We start from the raw sequence: 14,606 nt of genomic DNA, 5'->3' as shown, positions 1-14,606 counted from the left end.
AACATCGTAAGGCATGAGCTAATTACACGTTGAGCCATCGGCTACAGCATCAAGGGCATGGCATATAAGCCAGTAAGCGGGAAGGGGGAGGCTTGTCATGGAGCTCGATCGACTGCGGCGCGCTGGTGATGTCGATTGACTACAGCGATATTTCGGCTGCTTGAGAGAACCAGCCGTTGACCACGTGATGGGTTGCAACAACAGGCGTTCTTGGAGCGTGAGCCCCCGGATAAGTGGTTTCGACCGCAGCGTAGCGCATCTTGGCGGAGGCAGTACGAATCCCATGATGACGGACGTTGCGAACGACGACGTCGCCCTCTTTTCACTAGCTACATGTACGAGCGCCCAAGATATGGGTGTAATTGATCATCTGGAAGACTCATTCGCCGCTCGGACCAGATCGCTCACCCGACGTTGTCCAGATACACCTACGACGACCAAGCGCCATCAAGGTGACCAGGTCCTAGCTTCTGTTTCTTTTGCTGTGCAATGAGCTACCCAACGATGAGTTGGCATCAACCACGACAACTGACGGCTCCAACTGAAGACACCATCGGCCAAGTGGGAGACCTAAGATCGTCCAGCGGTGCGATCTTGGGTCTTGCACTTGGCCGTCGGTCATTTGGGTTCTACGACCAGTTGCTCCTCCATCGCCGTGCTCTGCGTTGACGACGTCATTGCACGATTCTATCATAGTAGTATGTTGGATTCTCCATGGTACTAGGCCGACTTGGTCGACTTGGTGCGCGTCTTGTTTTGGACATGAGCGACTGTGCTGCAGAGAAGCAAGCCTACACACATCGTATGTTGGTATGCGATTGCATTCCCATCCACGCAGGCGTACAGGGCAGCGCGACTGGCAGCAGCACGAGCGAGATGGCGGCGCCCGCCCAGAGACGCAGCGTGCCCCAGATGTTGGTCTACCGCAATGCGTTTACCAACCAGCAAATGACACTGGCAAGATGATGACTACCTCGGGCGTGACTTGGCGGCGAGACGGCGCGGCCGATGCAAATTCCTATGCGGCTATTTGGTGTGACGTAGGGAGAGGCGTCGTACCTGGTGTACAATAAACTCGTTGAGGAGCGCTTCCTTCCGGAGCCACTGCTTGTCGAGGAAGCTTTCGACGTTAGCGTTGGCGTCGTTAAATTCATGCTTTGTGATGTGCAAGTGGACGCTCTCCGGGTGCGTCCGCGCCAGCACGTGCTGCATGGACGGCACTTCCGTGTCGATATGGCGGCTGTAGCCCATCTCGTAGGTGGGCACTTCGCCCGAGTAACTTGGGTATGCGATTGTGACGTCGTAGATCTCGGGCTTGATGTCCGTGTTGGCATATGCGTCAAGTAGCAGCTGCAGCCCCGCGGCACGAGGCAAGAGCACGCGCTCGAGCTTTGGCCGGCCTTGCGCGGCTGCAAACTTTTGCGACTTGACCACGTACTCGGTGTGGATCGTCGTGCCTTCGGGGAAGAGCATGAGCCAGACGGGAAAGGCGTCTTCGACAAACGACTCCATGTACTCTACACCATGCGATGGGCGCCAGCAAGCGAGATCGGCACGTACGCTGGACGTGCGGCTTGTCGTGCGCAAGGTCGCGGCGCAGAAAAAGAGTCTCAAACATGTACATGCCCCAGCCAAAGACGGGCAGCTTGGCCAGCGAGTCCTTCATGGCGATCTTGACGTTGGGCGTACCGCCGTGGGCTTGGATCACTACAACCTTTGGCTCACCGTCGTGCCATTATTGCATGCGAGGTGTACGCTGCAGAATGTACCACCAGTCGGCGTCGACTTGGTGGTTGGCGATAAAGATGACGGGCACGCTCGTGTCCTTGGGCATGGCGTCGCCGCTACATACGCTGCATGAGACGTGGTGGCGCAACGTTTCGCTGCGTACGTGACGACCATCGTGGCCGAGGGCGAGTAGAAGGCGGTAAAGTCGATCCAGTCCTGGAAGCAGAGCGTGCTACAGTGCCACCATGCCTGAGCTCCAAAGCGCGGATGGCTGCTGCTCGTACCCCATGAGCTGGCGGGCGTAGCGCCGGCCAAAGGGCTTGAAGGCCATGATCCAGAGCTGGTAGAGGTTGAGGACCGCCATGTTGAGGAAGATCCATACGGCGCCGAGCGTCGCGCCGAGCCGCAGAACGCTGGCGTCCATTCCAGTGCAAAGTGGGAAATGTGTGTTTTGAAATTGCAGTTTGGAGTTTCGATCGAAGCACATCGAATTCCACGTCGCTACACGTAAACACCACCGTGGTGATTATGTTTTTCACACATTTCATGGTCCGGATTAGCCTCTCTACGTGTGAAATAGATTCACACACGTGGTATATGTGTATTTTACACGATGCAGCGTGTAGCGAAATCAGCGGCGCGGAATTCATCGGGCGCAACAAAACGCTGTTTTCAAATACACTGTTTGGAAAGACGCTGGCTGGTTCGATTCGGCGGTGCGTGCGTCCGATGGGCGCACTTGTCCAGACGCAAGACACGCTTTTGCAGTCTGCCTTGTAATGGCAAAGTGGCAGAAGACGGCAAGGCTGCCGTGGCGCTCGCAGTGGCACTCGCTGATCAGGTGAAGAGGCTTCGGATGCAGCCGCGTCCAGTGACGCTGGCGCTTCGTCGACGTTGTTGCAGCCAATGCGCTCACATGGCACGGTCGCTCGAGTAGCCATTGTACATTGGACCAGTAGCAAGGCGGCGTTGCAGGGCAAGCCGCACGATTGCACGTTGTTGTGGCGGGTGCTCCATCACAAGTGATTACGTAGCCGAGTTGTTGCCTCAACGGTTCAGCGTCGTTCGGCCGCTGACCACACTGGCCGCTGGCTGCGAAGCATTCTGGGCGATTCCGCTATCATATTCAGATCTTATGCCGCGTCTGGGTCATCCGGGCCATCCGGATAAAAGGGCAAGATGGCCGGCCCTGCCTCATGCTGCTGCGTGGCATGTGGTCCTTGCTGCGATGTACGCGTCGACGTTTGTGCTGCTCTTGCCGCGCGCGCTTTTGCCGATGCATTGCATCGGCTTCCATGTGCCTCGCTCGCGGCTCATGCCGTCGTCAGGGTCTCGTCGACTGGGTCGAGTGAATAAGCGATCTCTTTCCAGCCGCCACGTGGGCGCAGAGGTAGACGCCGCGCTCGTACACGCGGGATGAGCGTGCGTGCAGTGGCGACGCGGGACGGGCGGCGAGCGGTGCGACCTCGCCGATCATCGCGGTGGCCAACGACCAAGTTGACACCTCCAGCAGTGTTAGTCATCGCGACAGATACACACCGTCTGGACGCACGACTGCTGCTGCATTTGTTCGTTGTGCGCGTGGTCGGTGCCGTGTCATCACTTACGCTTAGCATACAGAGCTCGCTACGTGCTCTGTAGATGGGCTCGACCATGGCGCGGCTCAAACTTCTGTCATTGGCGCCGGTACGCTCGGTGGCGTACTCAGCGTACGAGGCTACCGCTTGTCTGCAGGCCTTCCATCCTTCTCTTGCCCGGTAAAGTACATGGAGTCGTTTGTCAACGATGGGGTTCCCGTTCGGCTCTAACTCTTCCCCGACGGCACAACGATCCACACCAAGTGCGTGGTCAAGTCGCAGGCATAAGCGGCTGCGCAAGGCCGGCCAACGCTCGAGCGCGCGCTCCTGCCAGGCGCTGCTTCTTGGCACATATGATGATAACACGGCATCAAGCTCAAGAGCGACGACCTTTCGATCGGGTACCCTTCGTATGCGGGCCAAGTGCCAACGTATGCGATGGGTTAACGTCGACACGCGTGTGGCATCCATGCAGCGGGCGCTGGCTGGTGATGGGCCATCGATGGTGCATCTGCACATCGCACCTTTGCAACGGTCGCCAGTGCCGTAGTTGGGTTTCTGGATCGCCAATGATGGAGCCAGAAGGAGCATGCCATGGCGCAGCAACCGGAGCGTCGCGTACTCTGTTTTCCTTTTCATGTTTCCAGCCGTGGGATGCAGTGCTTTGCGAAGGCGACGACCTTCATGGCGCCGCCAGCGGTCCATTCTGTCATGGCAAGAACGCACGCCATGGCGGCCAAAGCATGCTGCAACTGTGGGCGGGCGGGCTCGTCGGTGCGCCGATCGTGCTGCGCGGTAGTACCACCCGAGCGACCTTCCGAGTGCCGCACCTGCCGTTCAAGTCTGTCACCTGCTGCGGGGCTCGTCGGACTACTACTCCTTTGGTGGACCAGCCGTCTGTCACCTCGCGTGGCGTCGCCGGCGATTGGATCGATTTAACATGCGACGCACGTCGACTTGCTTCTCGCAGGTGCGTGCGAAGAAGCGAGTCGTAGTTGCTGCTACTGCAAGCGACGCGTTGCTACTCAAGAGTGGACTCACCTGCTGCAACGATGGAGCGGTGGGTGGCGCCATCAGGGTTGCTACGCCTATTTGGCAAGGAGGAAAGGCCTTCTGATATCTCTGCGGCGCACCGCCTCTCTGCAGCCATTGCCGTCGTGGTCTGGGGTTAGGGCACGGGTCGCGCTGGCCCTCGTCGTTCGCCATTTCTGGATTGGACCCACGATGGACATTGCACGGCTACTGGCGCCCGATCATGCGGACGCGCCCATCCTTGAGCGGAGTGGCGTGTGGCTGCCCGAAGAAGAAGGCTACATGCTCGCGCTCATCGAGTGCTTCCTCACCGGCCTCCTCGCGACCGTCGAGGCGGGCACGTCGCTCAGGAGCTACGTGGCGGGCCAGCTCCACTGCGCACCGATGCGCGTCTCCAAGAAGATTGCATCCTTGCCGTATCCCAACTTGCGAAGCATTGGCCGCTGCCACTTTGAGCCGCGCGCCGTCCGTGATACAGACGTTGCGACGCTCCAGCGACTTGTGCACGCCGAGACGCTCTTCCAGCGGGCGGTCGAGCCGCTGACGCCGCGGCATGTGGCGCCGGCCATCGATGAAAAGGTCGTTGCGATTGCCAAGTGCGAAACGCGCGGCTTCTGGTTCCACTACGAGCAGCTGTATGCTGCCAAGCTCATCGAGTACTTTGTCCAAGGCGCGCTGGCCCTGCCACCCGGGACGACGCTGCGCGGGTTCCTCGCCGAGAAGCTCTGCTGCAGCCCCATGCGCGTCTCCAAAAAGCTCGCGACGGGCTCGATTGCGGGTCGAGCGATTCCACGCCGGCTCGGCACGGCGGTGTTTGTGCCCCGGCTAGCGCTTTCCCGCGAGGCGACCGCGGCGATGGACGCCGAGCTCGCGCAGTTGCGAAAAGATTGCTTTGCCCACAAGACGCAGCACCGTCGCTGGAGCGCCTAGTCCTTTTCCATGTCTTGCGGTGTGCTGCAGTCGTCGTCGTTTAGTTACCGATAGCTAGTTTGATTGATTGTTACTCGATGGGTGTTTGTCCTCGTACTGCTTGTTGCTGGCGAGTACTATACGTAGCCTCCTGTCATCTTGACGGACAGGCATGGGTGGTGGTGCAGAGCGGTGGCAGATTCCTCAAGCGGCTTCAAGTACCACTACTGTGCCAGGAAGCAGGCTACTTTTGCAAAGCAAAGACCGAATCTCTCGAGTTGCGGCTTCCGCGGTGGTCGTCGATCCGGATAGAATACGGGTTTAGATTCTGTACCAGATGCGATCTCGGGTCTCGGCGACGCACCTGCCAGCAGCGCTTACAATGACTAGCGTTGGCACAGTCTATCATTAACGTACAATACATGCAGCATCAGCTACAGGTAATCATTGTGCAGGATGCGATCGTGGATCGAAACATTGCACGCCGTTCTAATAGCGTTTGAGGGGATGTCGAGGAAACAGTGTCATGGATACTGTCTAAAACACTGCCTGTTTACACGAACACTGTAATACAGACACTAGAAAAATACTGTTGAAGACAGTGTCTGTGAGCGCGCGACACTGCATGTCGCCAGTTTCAAGCCTCCTGCGCCTGCCACGTCATGGCAGCGATGCGACGGCTGAGGTCGCTTGCAAGCCTCGGTCAAACAGTCGGATGGACTAGCTCGGCACGCGCGAGGCTGTCAGATGTCAAAAGATCTTGGTCAACTAAAGTCGACTTTGTGACCGATTCCGCTCCCTGGCAACAACCAAAACGTGAAACACCAGACAGAGGGAGGCCGTACTCCCTAAACACCGGCTAGTGTACTATAGTGCAGAACGGAAAGTGACAGCTAAGCTACGTCTACAGACTGCTGTCAAAGGCTGTACAGTCCCACATCAACGGGCTTCTCCCGTAGGACTAAACATGCAAACACACATCGCCTTGTCCCGGCCTAGTGGTGTTGACGTGGGCTAGGCTCACACCCAGTGCCCCACCACTGTATGCGACCAACGGTCACACCTACGCAGCGTGATGTGGCGATGCGTCCATTGTCATCCTCGAACCTGCCGTGTCATTCGACGTGCGCGTCGAAAGAACGTCAATCTCGCCGGTGATCGGCCTCGCACCGAGCTCAATTTTGAATTGGCCTTGATGTCCTTGCTTGAGAACGTCGCCGCGGGCTTCCGCAAAGCAGCGTCCGGGCAGTTCGACCTCCACGACATGCTGACGTCGAGCCGCAGTGGCAACGAAGCGCCGTCGGGGCCACCTGACTTTAGCGGCTACGTGCGCAAGCAAGGCAGCTTCGTCAAGAACTGGAAGCGCCGCATCATGGCGTTGCACGACGACACGCTCTTCTACTACGTCTCGGAGCGCGCAATGGCCAAGCCGCGCGGTGTCTTCCGCGTCACGAGCGTTGCGTATGCGCCGGACCTGCTGCATGGCCTCATCGCAGATGGCACGGGCACGCGCCGACTCAAGTTTACGCTCGCCGACAGCGACGAGTGCGACGCGTGGTACGAGACCCTCTCGGAGCGCCTCGGTCGCACGGGGTTGCAGAGCTTGCCCTCGGGCGGTGCGAGTTCGCCTGGCGTGTGGCACAAGGCCATGTCGGAAGGCTGCGGCGCCGCCGCATTCCGCCGGCTAACCCTTCATGCGGCGGCCAATACGAACCTCCAGCAAGTCGAGTCGGCGGTGGCAATCGTGAGCCCCGAGCTCGGTGTTGCAGTGAAAGAAGCTGCGCCTGTCTTGCGTCAAGGACAAAAGCTCCTGCGGCATCACGGGAAGAAGACGACCAAAGGCGCCTCACCACAGCCGCGTCGCAACAACAAGCCCGAGGAAGAGGAGGCGGAAGTCAACCCCGCGAGCGATCCGGACGAAGCCGTCGCCGCCGACAATGATGCGATGAGCGAAGACGAGAGCATTAGCAATCTCCCTTAAGAGTCTTAAGGGAGACTCTGTCTTGAATTAAGACAGAGTCAATGAATACATAAAATCAACACTTTTCTCTCGATGACATTGTGGGTTCGCCCTGCTCGGGGACACTGCATTGTACCAGCTTGGATCTCTGGAAATCCTCTGATGATGCTTGCGACAACCCTGCTGGCAACCTCGAACATTGCTGCGGCCGTTGAGATAACCGTTTTTCAGTGGCAATGACGTCCGGCAGCAAGGAAGCCGAGGTACTGGCATGTATGGCCCGTCGCGCATGCAAATCGGCGGTAGGGCCAACTCCGTGCGGTGGCCACGCCATGCGACACGATGGCGGTGGCGCCTCTGCCTGCAGCCGGCAAGCCGCTGGAGCACGAAACCGAGAAAGCACCGAGCTATTTTGCCTGGGTATAGAATCCGGAAGCGACGTGTGCAGGACCTCGGCTCTGGCGTAGGCGACGTCGCCGCGCCGGTCGTCGCCCGACAGCCTCTCGCGAGACGACGAGCTCAAGCGCACGACCAAGATGCATCTGGAGCAGCTGCGCGCGTCGGCCGCGAGCTTGCAGCAGTCGTTGACAAGCGATCGCCTCGACGGCCTCACGCGCCAGCGTCGGCAGCAGTGCAAGGCCAACATCGAGCACCTCGACCAGCCAAGCGCCGTCACGATACCCATTGTATCCGAGGCGCTCGGCCCGCCGCTGGCCGCAATGCTGTCGCCACCACCACTACGATCGAGTCGTCGGGCCGTCTTGCCGGCGATGCCCGTGCACCCACTGCCAATGCACCCTCTGCATAAGCGGCCGACACCCGAGGGCATCCAACCCATGGTGCTCAAACCATCGACAATAATTGCAACGACCAAGCCGACCAAGAAGGTGCGTTTTGAAGTGCCGATGGTCGGTCGCTCCAAACTGCAAGCGACGCTCGAAGCCCATTTGAAGCAGCGTCTCGCGCGGGAAAAGATGCAGCTGTTGCAAAAAATCCGAGCGCGGTCCCGCAAATCAAAGGCCAGTTCGACCGACAGCACGGAGCTGCAGAAGACGACGGCGTCACCGACGACAGACAGTCCGAAGGAGGTTCCATCGACAGCCAACAAAGCACCGGGTCCAACCATGGTTGCGAGCGCAGACGCGGCATCGACGAGCCACGAGGCAAACGTCGCCGCAAAGGTGGTTGCAAGCGCCGGTCCCGCTCCAGTGAACACTGTAAAGGACAGTGCACACAAAGTTGTAGCGGTCACGCCCAAGCCAGAGGTAGCCTCCACAACTATAGTGGTGCGACGTGGCTGTACGCGTACTCTACTGTAGAGAGTCCATCGCGTCCCGAGTCATATCGTCGTGCCCTTTTTTCCCCAACGACATCGCAACACGGTATGAAACTTTTATTGGAAATGGAGAATATTGTCATGCCATTTTGTAGAATCCGCTGATGCTGCACCCTCGGTATCCGATCGTGCACCCGCGACACTTGTATACAACCGAGTATACGGCGGCGTACTGCAAGCCCAAGCATCGGACGCTACGGCTCAAGTAGACACTATTGACCACAACGCATTGTATACAAGCAATTATAAATCTTCTTCGATGGCTTCTTGTTGCACAAGGATGAACTCGTACTGATACTTGGGCAGAGGCAGACCCATCTCGGGCTTGAAGAGGTACGTTTCAAAGTCCGTGTGTGTGAAATTCGATGTCAGCACGACGTGAAACTCACTTGGGTTGCGACAGAGCGGGACGTTGCTCGTGTCCTTCATGTCGTGGGGGCGGTAGAGCGCATCGAGGTGGTTTAGAAGCCCTTTCCCCGCATTCGAACACACGAGGTCGCTCGGAAAGAACGCCAGCGTTCCGTTCCGAGTCACGTCGACCGGCAGCGTCGCGTCATTGAACGTTTTAGCAAAGTCAACGACGCATTGGCTCATGGCAACGACCATCGGGTGACCGCATTTGAGCGCTCCGACAAGCCGCGTCCGCGCCTCTTCCATGATCTCAGGCACCGGTACCTTGCGCATGCTCTTGTCCATCGCCATTTTCTTTCCATCGAGAAGCGTGCACTGGCGGTAGCTAAAGAAAGTATTGACGCGGTCGCTGGCGTCGATCACCAGCGGCGTCTTGCCTCGGCCCACGGCGGCTGCAATCGCGTCCAGGAGCTGCGGCAGCTCAATGTGCACCGTCGACGCTGTAAATTTGGCCCGAATGGTGGTCATCGCCGTCTCGCTCGAAGCGCCATCGGTGACGAGAGCTTCGTACTGGGCTTGCGCTTCGGCTTGGTCGGCGGGCGACAGAGCTTCGAAGCCGGCGATCGTGGAGACACCGCTGCCCATGCCAGGTCGTTTCAGTTGTGCTTGATATAGCAAGCACACGTGTGATTGGTCGAAATTTGATGCCAATCATGCAATCCACCAATCACGTTGCTTTATTTAAAAACATGTGGTCTGGAGGCGCTGGATTCGAACCTAGTGGTTCTACAACTGCGCTCGCTACAAGTTCCATCGCGTATTTCGCGGCCCTGGAGATTACCACGATGAAGGCGCAGCAAAATGGCGCAGCAATATCATTCCTTCTATGAAGAGAGCCGTAGGATTCGACAGCTGGTGCCGCTGACTTGTGGCGCTGCAAGGACCGCGCCACCAGTCTGAGATCCGCAGCCACGACACTACACATCACGAAATGTGGGGGCTACAATTGCTTACGGTAGCATGCATGATGGCGCATCAAGGCGCTATGGCAGACACGGTGGCGCCGACAACATTACGACCAGCCTCGATCAGCCCGACGTCGGCGTGGTCACCAGGTACCAATGTGACGGCGAGTCCCAGCCCGGCACCAAGCCCCTCTGCGACGCCGACGCCAATCATGACGCCTGCCATGACGACAGTACCGACACCCGCGCCGTTCCCGCCGATTCCTAGTCCAACGCCGTCGGCGAGCTCGACGATGCCACCATCGCCTTTGCCTTCGCCGACACCGGCGCCTTCATCGAAGCCGCCGTCACCCGCACCCACAAGCTCCAGCGCCGCGCCCTCCCCAATCACCACAACAAGGTTCCCCGCCACACCGCATCCTTCCGTGACGACACCAAAGCCGAAACTAACGACGACGTCCAAGCCAGCAACAACCGATCCGCCCGCGCCGTCAAGGCCCCCGTCGTCGACGCCATCAACGACACCTACCCTTACAACGACACCGCCAACGACCGTGACTCCCACATCGACGTCCTCGACTGGCAATACCACGAGTACGCGCATTATCAAAAAAATACGTTCGTCGTCTCATGACGCCAGTAGGTGGCCCCAATTCCAATGCCTCGGCGTCAACGCCGTGGATCATCGCCGCAGACGTCGCCGGGTGCCTCCTCGTTCTCTTCCTTCTCGTGCAGTACCGACGAGACGTCTTGCAGCGACGCATGCTGACGATGAAAGACGAAGCCACGTCCCCGACATATCTCCCGGCCGACAGCCCTTTTTGCTACGACGACTACAAACCGTCCGAGCTCGAGCAGGCCGAGCCACGCTTCCAGAGCTCCGAGTTGATCTTCGCCATCAACACGGGTGGTACCGCGACAGCAGCGCGTCCCATGGCTCCAGCCACCGGTCCAGTGGGCTTCCGCGCGATGCGCTGAGTGCCACGAACTATTGCGCATCAAACGTGCACGAGGCCCGTCGTACGGAGCACGAGGTGCGCAGTACAAACAGTCTGCTTGGAGCGCCGAGCAGCTGGGAGATGGCGTCCTCGTTCACCTCTTCCCTCTCCGCGTCGTCCGAGCCCATCGACACGCCCCGGTTTCAAGAAATGCTTGACGCCGCCCGCGGTGGTCTCTTCAAGAGCTAGCGACGCCATGATACCTCGGCGTCATCGTCGAGCTGTACAACTATAACGTCAATTGAGATCCAAGATATTTGCTCCGAGCCCCCAAAGATAATGACGGTGCTTCTTACGTAAAAAGCCTCATACTCGGCCTCGTTCTACTCGTGCTGCATTTCTCACAAACCGTTGCAGAGCTTTCGCATGCGTTCAAGGCTTCCTCTAGCACTGCTGTCATCAACCAGACCACATTCAAAATGCTCAATTTCGCGTCGTACTCGTAGCAGGGCAGAAAGGCTAGGAGTCAGTTACGACGGCGTCAAAACGGCCGGCATGGTGGACCGACGCCCGACCGTACAGCCGGTGCCGGTGCCCCGAGCTCGCTCCAAGCGCCACGCGGACGACGTCAAGGTGCTCGTGTCGGTCAGCAGCATTCGGCTGCGTCGCGGCAGCGAAACCAAATACGAACTCTCCTTGTCCAAGCCGCCGCTTCCCGTACACGACCTCTCCACACCGCTTGGCGACCAATCTCGCTATCCTAGCACCACTGCGTCATCGTATCCATTAGCTTTCCCAACGTGCCTGGCATTTCCGTGGTGCCCGCCGAGGTACATCCTGCATTTGAGAGAGCATCGGCGATCCATTCTGCGTAGGTCATGTTTACAGGCGCCCACCGCAAGCCGCTCGAGATCAACGTCCACGCCACAGACGACGTCGACTTGCAGCGCTTCAAGCTCGAGCACCGCGTCAAGCGGACGAAACACTGCGACACCCGGTACACGTCCTGTGCCGTGACCACCCTCACGGTCCAGATCCTCCGAAAAGACTCTCTCTTTGTCTTTACCTTTGGCTCCAACTTGCACGGACGACTCGGAACGGCGACACCGACCGCTGCGTGCACGCCGACGCCGCTTCGCTGCAAGTGGCTCTTCCCCGTTCAAATCGCATGTGGCCGCGAACACTCGGCCATTGTCGACATCAACTCGCACCTCTACTGCTTTGGTAGCGCAATGATACAAGTAATCGATTCATCTCACGGAAGGTAGGACGGGGCAGTGAAGGGCAACTGGGTCAGGCCCACGTCGACAACGTCCGAGTACCGGCGATCGTTGCTTCACTCGTGCAGCATCAAGTATACAACCGTTCTAGCATCCACATCTGGATCGAGTCTGGATCTAGGTCTTTCACGTCGCTTGTGGCGCCAACCACACGCTTTGCTCGGTCGACGGTGGCCGCGTGTTCGCGTGGGGTGATAACACCTACGGCCAAGTACGTTTGCCATCGCGCCTTGACGTCGAAATGCTCTGCTGTTCTAGTTAGGGGTCGGCTTCAAGGGTAAGCAGTACCACGTCCCGATCCACGCCAAGCACCTTCCGTGCGCGGCGAGCTCGATCGTGTGTGGCGGCGACCAGTCGTTTATCATCTCGCAGTTCCACCACGTGTATGTGGCCGGGTGCAACCTCGCGGGGCAGCTCGGACTCGGCGACATGGTCACTCGACGGCACTTTACACTCAACCCGCACCTGCAGCATACCGAGCGCCTCGCTGCCGGCACCTACCACGCGATCGCCTCGACGCCGACGCAGGTGCTGGTGTGGGGTCACACCGCCAACGGACGGCTCGGTCTCTCAAAGCCTCGGACGGATTTCATCACGTTTCCGACACCGCTCGAGGTACCCTCTTCAGCGCGTCGCCTCCTCGCACATATCTCGTTGTCGATGTCTTTAGATGTTTGCCGACGTTCGCGTCAAGGAAGTGGCCGCCGGTGGGATGCACACGGCGCTTCTCACCCAGGTTAACAAGCCCCCGCCTCGATTCTTGTACTATCGATTTTGAATGGCATAGGCCGGCGACTTGCTTCTCTGGGGTGGCAACAACTACGGCCAAGTGGGGGATGGCACGACGATCGATAGGCCTCGGCCCGTGCGCCTGCGACTCTTTGAGGGAAAATGTGTTCGCGCCATGTACATACGCTGTCGTCATGATCTCTCCTCATCGCGTCGACCTAGTGCACTCGGCGAGTGGCACTCGATGGCACTTGGTGACGACGGCTGCGTCTTTGCGTGGGGATTCGGCGAAGAAGGCCAGGTTGGACAAGTTTCGTCCATGTTAGAGACCAACTGGATTATTGCGGTAGCTCGGCTTGGGCGAAGATCGCAACGCGCACCTCCCAATGGTCGTCCACGCACTCTCGGGCACGGCGCCACTACGTGTGCACTGCGGCTCCGTGCACAGCGTCGTCATCACGTCCATTGAAGTGGCCAACAAGATGCAACAAGAAAAAGACCGGGAGGTACACGTTATATGATGGACAACTTGTCTTGTATAATGAGGACGGACTAGCTCTCGGAGCTCCATGCGCAGCACGAACACCGGCGACTCCTGAGTCGCAAGTCGATGCTCTGGAAAGGCCGGCGTCCGACAACCAAACTTCTGGACACATCATCAGCACCGACATCTGAGAGCACAAGTTTTGACGTCCACGCGGTGCCGGCGACGATCGAAGAAACCGAAGAGATCACACCACTCTCCGACGACTCGCTTCTGCAGTGTCTCGACGACGAGATGCAGCACTTGACGGTGGCAACCGTCCAGCGCCCGCCCCAACGTCCGCGGCGCCCGCACACGGCCCGGCCCATTCGAACGAGCACGGCGCCAGTGCCAACGTCGTGGCGTGACCGCCCCATGACCTCGCGGCTCTCGCTGCGACTCGCACTGCGGTAAAAGACAAGTTGTCCATAGCATTGTATCAAACGTTGCGCACGACTAGGGAGGAGTTCCACGTCCTGGGTGTCATGCAGCGGCCAGTGACGCCGCAGATGGACAAGACGATGGTCTACGACCGGCTGCACCACCGGGAAAAGCTGCTTATGGCGCCGCCACGCGACCCGTTCGACTTGAGGTCGCCGGCGAATGGACGTCCCCGCCGACCGTCGACGGCGCCGCCGAGCCGCCGGGACATGACGTCGAGCCCAGCATCACCGGTCGTGCTTCGTGTCGACAGCCTCACGGCGCTCCTCGACGAAGACTTGGCGTCGACCCCACGCCCCGACACCAGCGCCGACACGCTCTCGAGCCCAACCAACTCGTCACAATAGCAAAGACACCGAGAGTGTATGTAGTGTGGAGAAGTTGTCTAGCAAAGAATGGACTGTCTACGGCTTGGGCTCGGTCGGCGGGCGCGGTGTCGTCATCGTCGGGAGCGACGAGAGCGGGTTCGGGACTTGGTGGGCCACCTGCGCGACGACCTGCGACGAGAGCGGACCCGCGAGCGCGGCCGCCGTCGACAAGAGCGACTGCAGACCAATGCTCACCATGCCCGCAATGTCGCCCGCCTAGCCTCTCAGATCTGAGCGCGTTTTCTCACGACGGTGGTGTAGACGTACGTTCTGCGGCACCTCGCCGAGCGCGATGGCTTCTTCGACACGGCGATCGAGGAACTTCCTACATGCAAATGAGCGCGCGAGGCGAGGTTCGATATGCGTACCACGTCTCTTCGCGGTTGGGCGACGTGTCCGTGAGCATGAAGAGTTCTACCGAAAGGTTAGGAGGACATGCAGGCAGGCCGCGTCGCACCCGTGGCCGTGT

At 59.1% G+C, this 14,606-nt stretch overlaps 9 protein-coding genes across 9 annotated transcripts in view; 6 read left to right on the top strand and 3 right to left on the bottom strand.

Annotated features, from left to right (window-relative positions):
- Positions 1-720: 720 nt before the first annotated feature.
- Positions 721-2,152, bottom strand: SPRG_04915 (hypothetical protein; the record flags this gene model as incomplete). Its single annotated transcript, XM_012344054.1, has 8 exons — positions 721-791; positions 845-920; positions 974-1,018; positions 1,060-1,517; positions 1,561-1,707; positions 1,756-1,844; positions 1,892-1,960; positions 2,013-2,152. The coding sequence occupies 8 exons, from the start codon at positions 2,150-2,152 to the stop codon at positions 721-723; spliced, it is 1,095 nt and encodes a 364-aa protein (XP_012199444.1).
- A 122-nt stretch (positions 2,153-2,274) lies between these two features.
- Positions 2,275-2,508, top strand: SPRG_04914 (hypothetical protein; the record flags this gene model as incomplete). Its single annotated transcript, XM_012344053.1, has 2 exons — positions 2,275-2,297; positions 2,355-2,508. 2 exons carry the CDS (start codon positions 2,275-2,277, stop codon positions 2,506-2,508), a joined length of 177 nt encoding a protein of 58 aa, XP_012199443.1.
- Positions 2,509-4,524: 2,016 nt separating this feature from the next.
- Positions 4,525-5,358, top strand: SPRG_04913 (hypothetical protein). Its single transcript, XM_012344052.1, has one exon. The coding sequence runs from the start codon at positions 4,530-4,532 to the stop codon at positions 5,265-5,267; it is 738 nt and encodes a 245-aa protein (XP_012199442.1). The 5' UTR covers positions 4,525-4,529; the 3' UTR covers positions 5,268-5,358.
- A 1,083-nt stretch (positions 5,359-6,441) lies between these two features.
- On the top strand, positions 6,442-7,227 carry SPRG_04912 (hypothetical protein; the record flags this gene model as incomplete). The annotated part of the gene is made up of 1 exon (XM_012344051.1): positions 6,442-7,227. The coding sequence occupies one exon, from the start codon at positions 6,442-6,444 to the stop codon at positions 7,225-7,227; it is 786 nt and encodes a 261-aa protein (XP_012199441.1).
- Positions 7,228-7,442: 215 nt separating this feature from the next.
- SPRG_04911 (hypothetical protein) lies at positions 7,443-8,801 on the top strand (the record flags this gene model as incomplete). The annotated part of the gene is made up of 6 exons (XM_012344050.1): positions 7,443-7,469; positions 7,513-7,626; positions 7,674-8,403; positions 8,452-8,471; positions 8,526-8,588; positions 8,638-8,801. The coding sequence occupies 6 exons, from the start codon at positions 7,443-7,445 to the stop codon at positions 8,749-8,751; spliced, it is 1,068 nt and encodes a 355-aa protein (XP_012199440.1). The 3' UTR covers positions 8,752-8,801.
- Positions 8,786-9,538, bottom strand: SPRG_04910 (hypothetical protein; the record flags this gene model as incomplete). Its single annotated transcript, XM_012344049.1, has 2 exons — positions 8,786-9,227; positions 9,270-9,538. 2 exons carry the CDS (start codon positions 9,536-9,538, stop codon positions 8,786-8,788), a joined length of 711 nt encoding a protein of 236 aa, XP_012199439.1.
- Positions 9,539-9,938: 400 nt separating this feature from the next.
- On the top strand, positions 9,939-10,836 carry SPRG_04909 (hypothetical protein; the record flags this gene model as incomplete). The annotated part of the gene is made up of 3 exons (XM_012344048.1): positions 9,939-10,091; positions 10,127-10,412; positions 10,502-10,836. 3 exons carry the CDS (start codon positions 9,939-9,941, stop codon positions 10,834-10,836), a joined length of 774 nt encoding a protein of 257 aa, XP_012199438.1.
- Positions 10,837-11,351: 515 nt separating this feature from the next.
- Positions 11,352-14,131, top strand: SPRG_04908 (hypothetical protein; the record flags this gene model as incomplete). The annotated part of the gene is made up of 12 exons (XM_012344047.1): positions 11,352-11,513; positions 11,561-11,626; positions 11,672-12,020; positions 12,065-12,150; positions 12,198-12,287; positions 12,335-12,691; positions 12,747-12,812; positions 12,864-12,982; positions 13,028-13,106; positions 13,156-13,311; positions 13,362-13,738; positions 13,789-14,131. 12 exons carry the CDS (start codon positions 11,352-11,354, stop codon positions 14,114-14,116), a joined length of 2,235 nt encoding a protein of 744 aa, XP_012199437.1. The 3' UTR covers positions 14,117-14,131.
- A 42-nt stretch (positions 14,132-14,173) lies between these two features.
- Positions 14,174-14,606, bottom strand: part of SPRG_19696 (hypothetical protein) — a gene marked incomplete at both ends in the record, with an annotated part of 1,030 nt that continues 597 nt past the window's right edge. Inside the window, 3 exons of the mRNA XM_012344130.1 lie at positions 14,174-14,353; positions 14,405-14,462; positions 14,506-14,551. Of these exons, the coding sequence (XP_012199520.1) occupies positions 14,174-14,353; positions 14,405-14,462; positions 14,506-14,551 (284 nt within the window). The remainder of the gene's footprint in view (positions 14,354-14,404; positions 14,463-14,505; positions 14,552-14,606) is intronic.

The sequence above is a fragment of the Saprolegnia parasitica genome, assembly GCF_000151545.1.
Source record: "Saprolegnia parasitica CBS 223.65 unplaced genomic scaffold supercont2.16, whole genome shotgun sequence".
In the NCBI taxonomy this organism is placed as follows: Eukaryota; Oomycota; class Saprolegniomycetes; order Saprolegniales; family Saprolegniaceae; genus Saprolegnia; species Saprolegnia parasitica.
Note: the sequence above shows the minus strand (reverse complement) of the source record. Positions and strands in the feature narration are given on the sequence as shown.